Genomic DNA, 6,942 nt, shown 5'->3' on the forward strand with positions numbered 1-6,942 from the left:
GGGAGGTCCACTCCCCCCGGATCTCAGGCCGAAATGAGGAACGAGGCATTGCACGAGGAAGAAAACGTGACCCTTGTAATGAAGTGGCAGAGAACATGGCCTGAACCATGTCCAGACTCTCGTGGAACACAGAACCTACGAGCCGCATAATTGCACGCTTGGCGGTTGAGCTGCGAAGCAAAACGCTGACATGTGCTCTGAGCACCCCTGTGAGGATGCTCCCCAGGAAATTCGGGAGGAGCCAGGTGAATGGAGGACTGAATTGTTAAGCTAATGGAGCGCGATTGAAACCAGGAAGATTCCTCCGACACACACAGGCACAGGAATTCTGCCTTAGCAGTCGTGGCCCCTGAACCTCGCCCTTGTCTGACTTACAGGGTCATTTACATGCAGCTCTGGATTTTAGATTGATCGTAGATACTGAAATCAGTGTAGACGGAGGGGGGGCTGTATGGATGGGATGAATGTACTTTGCGTGGGAGAAGGACAGGAATTTCGGGGGCTCAGGGTGGAATGATGTGGACAGTTTATGCCCCCCTCCACCCCCGAATTCATGTCGCAGCCCTAACCCCCAGTGTGGCTGTGTTTGGAGATGGGGCCTCTAAGGAGTAGTGACCATGAGATCGTAGGGTGGTGGTGCCCTGATCAATAGGGTAGTGGCCCTGTAAGAAGAGACAGCTGAGACCTCTCTCCCCCTCCCACGGCCACACGGAGGAAAGGCCACGTGAGCAGCCGTCCGTCAGCCTGGGGGAGAGCCCTCCGAGGACACCGGCACTGTCGGCACCTTGGGCTTGGGCTTCAGCCTCCAGAACTCTGAAGAAAGAAGTTTCTGTTGTTTAAGCCCTGCCCCCCCCCCCCCCCGTCTGTGGTATCTTGTTATGGCAGCCGAAGCTCATACAATTATTTTTTATCTCTTCTATTCTTTATGTTCAATACGGTATCATTTTCACCCAGTGCCATGGGATGAATTTGCTGTTCTTTTTCTGACTCCTGTAGATGTTGCCTGGACTGCTGATTTTCAGGCTCTCTTCTCTCTGTAATAATTTCATTCATAATTTTCCCATTTGATCTTGGCGAATAGCATTTACACGACCATTTCAGTAAAAATCTGTGTTGATATATAATATTTGCACTGTCATTTAAGTTAAAAAAAAAAAAGAAGAAGAAGAAGAAGTCTTATTTTCCTTTGCGGTTTGCTTCTCTTACCCACAGGGTTTTTTTAGAAGTGTTTTGCTGTATTTCTAAAAATATGGAGCTGATATTTATCTTTATCTGCAGAATCTAGTGATTTCTAAAGCTCCAGGATATTCTGCTTGCTTATGAAAGGTCCCCAGGCCCAGGGGCATTAGCTGAGTGTCCACGGGGGGGGGGGGGCAGGCCCAGGGCCTCCTGGGGGGTGTCTGCGGTCCTCCTCCCTGTAGTGTGGGGTCTGGGTCCTTCCTGGGCTAGTGGATGGCCACAGCAGCATACACGCTGGGCTCTGCTGCGGGCTCTGTTGACTGGGAAGAAGGGGGTGCACTTGTCCCCTGTCCGAGATTCAAGCCCTTCAGCTGGGCCTGGGTCACATCCTGGGGGTCTTCAGATGCCGTGGCCTGGAGGGCAGGAGAGTGGGAGTCAGGTATGTGATGGTGGGGGAGCCAGGGTGCTGGGAGCAGCAAGGACCCACCTGACCGTCCTGTCCCCCTTTCTGTCCAGCAATCCCTCTGACGACGTGCAGAAGGAAGAGGGGCCACCCCTCCTTGAGGCCTGAGTGGTTCCCCCTGGGACACAGTCACCCCCTTGGTGGACTTACTGTCAGGGCTCTGCTGGGGGAGCCAGGGAGGGCGGAACTCCTCCACTTTGTCCCTCTTCCCTTACGTGTCCACCCAGAAGCCAGAATCGATTTTAAAACCCAAATCGGATCGTGTGGATCCCTGGCTCGGATACGTTTTCACTCATGTTTCTATCACCCGGTCTAAGACAGAGCCTTGCCAGACATAGATTCCTCATAACGATTTGTCAACTCACCGAATGAATAAATGAGCTAAAGTGGGGGAGACTCAGAGTCTTTAGGGTTTGGTTCATCCACTTCAGTCTGTACCCAAACCCAAATACACACACACAAGTGCAGACGGACGGACGGACAGACAGGGCGCTTGCCAGGGGCGCAGAAGAGGACAGAGCAGCGCCCTGCCCTCGAGGAATTCATGGCCATGGGGTTGGGAACTGCCCACAAACAAGGAAGCACTGATTTGGGCTGGTGATAAGTGCAGGGGAGAGGCGAGGGGAGAGTCTGCTTCTGTTACAACAGCTCCTCCACCCCGAGCGTCAACACGGCCGGCCAGTCGCTCTTTGCTGGGGGGGGGGGGTATGCGGCAGCACCCCTGGCCCCTAGCGGCCATTGACAACCGCCCCCCCCCAGCCGTGGTGAACAAAGTGTCTCCAAATGGAAAAGACTTTTGGATTTGGGGAAGTACTGAACATCGAGGGAAAGACAACTCTTCGGGGGAGACCGGAGAGTTGGCTGATGGGACACTGACATGCGCCAAGCAGAGACGGCTCACGGGTGCTTGGATCTCTGAGGCTGGCGCTCAGGCACGAGGTCGGGGCTAGAAATAATTGTGGAATTATGAGCATAGAGGTGGTCCAGTTTTGTCTCATGGTGAGGTCAACATGATGGCTGGTTGAGCTTCCTGCGGGACTAGGAGCCGAATGACAATCATTACACACAAGGCACGTTATTGCGAAGTTCTGTTGCATCTAAACCCACACAACCAGAGGGAAGAGAGTACACGGAGAAAAAGCCAGGCTGAGGGTCTCTGTTCATGGACAGACCATTCTATAGGGTGCCTTGGTGTGAATAAGAAAAGGCACACTGCTCAGATGCTACCAGTAGGCTCTTAAACCCCACGATCCCTATTGTGCAGTGCACAAACTGTGCAACGGTCTCTGGCAGCACGACCATTATGAGACATGGACAACCAATAGTTCAAAGGACACAAATAAAGGGACCAAGAAGGAGGGGTCCATGTGGTATCAGAAAAACTGACCGAGAAGTGGTGTGCCAGCAGCCTGCATCACCTTTCAAGAGGAAGGGTGAAGTCAGATGCTCCTGAGCTGAGGGATAGGAAGATGGAGAAGCAGCCCATGCATTTAACTGATTAACAAGGCCGTGCTGGGTGTCCTGGGCAGCAGCAGGGGCTCACCTGACTGTCCATCTGTTTGTCTTCCTCAGGCTGGGACTCTCTCACCTCAGCATCTGGAGAACGAGAATGTTCTATTTCATGCCGAAATTCCTGAAACCCCTCAGTCCCACATGCTCCTCCCACACTCAGATGGGGAGACCGAGGCCCAGCAAGGGGCAAGGATGTGCCTGGGATCACACAGATTTGGCAATTTTCATGCGAAGTCCGGAACCCGGCCGAAGTACTCCTCCCGGTCTCCCACCAGGACCCTCCTTCCTGATTACTCTGGTTCTCCTCCTGGACAGGAGCCACGGAGCCGGAGCTGAGGGAGGAGAAACAGGGGCATCAGGCAGCAGTGAAGGAGCTACAGACAGAGGTGGGAGGTTGTGCATATAAGCACAGACACAACAACAGACACACCTACGACTGCGTCGTGTCCATCGATGTATTTGCATACATTTTAACGAGGTCACACTGGCATTTCCAATTCCAGTAGAGCGGCTCAGAGTTCATTCTAGCCAACAGAATTTGCACATTTATATAACCCTGCAGACCTTGAGTAACTTGGCTCCCTTTATCCCCGATAGACCTACATATTTACTCAAAGCAACTCATCTCCCAACCACAGCCACATCCTCCTGCACTCCTCACCCCTGTGCCTGCTCCCCGCTGCTCTTGTCTGCAGGGTGATGACGACCCCTCCCAAGACCCCCCCCCATCACTGGCGAGGCCCCGCAGGTGTTGGGTGCTCCCCTACTACCTGCCCTCATAACTGTACTTCGTGGGAATTCCAGCCTGTCCCAAGAAGGCAGTGATGGAAAGAACATCCTAGAAGTTTTTTTACTGTTTCATTTGGAGGATTTTCAAAACATCTCTTTCTGTTTTGGAGCCATATTTTGGCAGTGCTCTAAGAAGCCACTTCCTATCTTCAGAGTTAGGTCTCAGTCTCAGGTAGACCAGAACTCTCCATCTTCCACTTACCGGACTTGCAGCATTTTTTTCTGGTGCTGGTGTCGGATAAGGAGAAAGAGGAGGAGGAGGAGGGAGAGCAGCAGGAGGAAGGTCACAGAGACTCCGATCAAAATTTTCCGGTTCTTGTGACCTTGGACACAAGCGATATCGTGAATGAACCAATGATGTGAGTTAACTAAGCATTGACTGTGTGTAGACCCGTGCTGGGCTCTATGCATTCATCACCTGTAATCCCCGTAATAATCATGCCCCGGGGAATGCCACCCCACCTTCACCCCTTCCACAGGAAAGGAAACCAAGGCTCAGAGAGATCAATCAGGTACCCCAGGTCACCGGGCCAGGAAGTGGGTGGCAGAGCTGGGATTCGAACCCAGGACTGTGGGTTCCCTGTGCTCTCCTCACACTGCCCACCCTAGAGGACACCTGCTTCGTGCTCTGGGCTCCTACCTTGATTGAAACGGCCCGTCTGTTGCCCCATGTGCCCTGCCGTCTCCTGTAGCCAGAGCTGATTGCACCTGCTATCGTCAGAGGCTTTGGGGTGCTCAGAACCCTCCCTGCGTGGGACGGACTCCATGCCTTCCCCACTCCCCAAGTCCAGCAAGACCCATCCTCTGCCCTGCAGACCCCACACTCGCACATGGGACCTGCCTGCACGTTTCAGCAAGCACATCAGGGAAGGGAGCTGAGCACCACAGGATGGACAGGGGAGCCCTGGGGACGTCACCAGCATCACTGCTGCGTTTCCCTGCATCCTACAACCCTCACCGCCCACCTTCCCATTCTGCCAACCTAACGCAGCAACCCCGTAGGGTCAGAACGGACATGGCCTTGATATCTGAGCCAGGATTCTCCCCTATCACAAATGGAGAAACCAAGGCCCCGATGGAAAGGGATCCACCCCAAATCACCATCTCAGGGAGCACTGACACCCCTCCCCTCAATGGACCCTACCAGGTACGACATATACCCAGGACAGGGAGGTGAGGCCATGGGGCTGCTGTGCTCCTCACTTCAGCCTGGCTGCTCTTCCCCCGGCACCCCACTCTGCCAGAACCATCCCGTCCCTCCTCTGCTAGCCTCGGAGCCCCTGGATCCTTGTGGTTCCCTTGGCATCTCTGCTGGACCCTCAGCCCCCGGGGACACAAGATTGTTTCTGAGTATCTCGGGGGGTCTTAGAGGCTCTGAGAGGCTCTCAGACTCCCTGGGATGGTCTGTACTCCTTCTGAGTAAAGAGGTCCCCATGATGTACTAGCTGTGGAGTTGGGACCTGTGGGTGGGGGACTGGAGCCCCCAGAGGGTCCCAGGAAGGAGACAAGAGGAGGGTGGAGGGCTGGAGCTTCCCATAGACACCCCCTCTAGGCTCAGACCCTCCTGGTGTATCTGCGTTGGGGCCCTGAAGACCCCTCTGCATGCACCTGGAGTTTCGAGTGATGGGCATGTGGGAAGGGGCAGGCGTTGGAGGACGGTGTGACCTCCATTCCTCTGAGGGGTGGATGCCCCACTGGATGACCCGCTCATTCCCATCCCATATTGGGGGTCTTCCAGACAGGGTCATGAGTTGACCGCAGGAACACAGAGGGGACAGGGCTGGGCTCCTCACCTGAGACCCGGAGTTCCAGGGGGTCACTGGGGTAGGACCATATCTGGGGGGTGTTGTTGTAATAACCGTAGCATCTGAACGTCCACCTAAGGCTGGGGGTCACGGGGCCTACAAGGAACAGAGCCTGGGACCCCACACTGGGGGCTCGCTGAGAGACCAGCGTTGAGGAGGGCTGGCGTTCTCCTTCCTTCATCAGGACAAACCTGTCGAATCCTAACCATGAGGCACACTGGAGGGTCACGTTCCCTCCTGAGGCCACGACAGGGCTGGGCAGGGCTGAGAGCTGGGGTTTGTTCTGCAATCCTAGGAGAGGAGGAGGGGGCGGTGTTAAATGGGGCTCAGATCCCCCCACATGATCCCCAGGGCTCGGCTGTGAGAGGGAGACACCCTGAGAGCAGACCCCCTTCCTGAGGACAGAGCCTGGGGCTGGGACCCTGAGTGGGCTCGCACCTGTCACCACCAGCTCCAGGGGTTCACTGGGCTCTGACCAGCCGGTGGGACTGAGATAGTCACAGCGATATCGTCCTGTATGTATAACTCTCATGTATCTGATGAAGAAGTTGGCCTTGTCCCCGGGCTCCGGTGGCTTCTGTGTGTCCCAGGTCTCTAACTTTCCCTCTTTAAGCAGGCGGTACTCCCGGGGCCTCCAGGCTCCCCTGACACCAGATGGTCACAGATGTCCACCAGGGGATCGCAGAGCCTGGCTCAGCCCAGATGGTGGGTTTGGGGAGGGTCCCTGGAAGGAAACAGAGGCTGGGTCACAAGACCGTCCCCACCCCCAGGTCCCAGCTCAGCCTAAAGCCCCAGAGGTCCCCCCTCTGTCAGCCCAGAAGTGCTGATCTCTGTCCCCCACTGCCTGGTGGGTGGCCCCTGTGCCCCGTGAGGAGGTGGGACTGGGACCCCTGGGGACAGACTCACCTGCGTGCACTCGGGTCCTGGGGCCCACACTCAGCCCTGGAAGAGAGTCCCCGTGAGAGCTTTGCCCCGAATCCTGACCAGAACCCCTCTTCCCCATGAGCCTCTTGACCCTGGGGCCTCTGACAGACCAGGGCCTGGCTGTGGGACGGGTCCCTCCCAGACTAGGGTGTCCCCTCCTCTCCTCAGATCTCACCGAGATAGAGCAGGACCGTGAGGGTGGAGGCCATGGCGTCTCCTTTCTCTAGACCTGGCTGTGCAGAGGGAGGGACCTTGGTGCCCACGGGACAG

The 6,942-nt window shown here is 55.7% G+C and overlaps 1 protein-coding gene across 1 annotated transcript; it reads right to left on the minus strand.

Annotated features, from left to right (window-relative positions):
* Positions 1 to 878: 878 nt before the first annotated feature.
* LOC123786974 (leukocyte immunoglobulin-like receptor subfamily A member 6) lies at positions 879 to 6,942 on the minus strand. The gene is given in 8 exon segments (XM_045789369.2): positions 879 to 3,486; positions 3,585 to 3,678; positions 4,146 to 4,266; positions 5,737 to 6,039; positions 6,187 to 6,376; positions 6,378 to 6,472; positions 6,655 to 6,690; positions 6,848 to 6,942. Coding segments are annotated over 7 exon segments (873 nt in total). The 5' UTR covers positions 6,882 to 6,942; the 3' UTR covers positions 879 to 3,486.

This window comes from Ursus americanus, chromosome 21 (genome assembly GCF_024610735.1).
Source record: "Ursus americanus isolate L20-20 chromosome 21, mUrsAme1.1.p, whole genome shotgun sequence".
Taxonomy (NCBI): Eukaryota; Metazoa; Chordata; class Mammalia; order Carnivora; family Ursidae; genus Ursus; species Ursus americanus.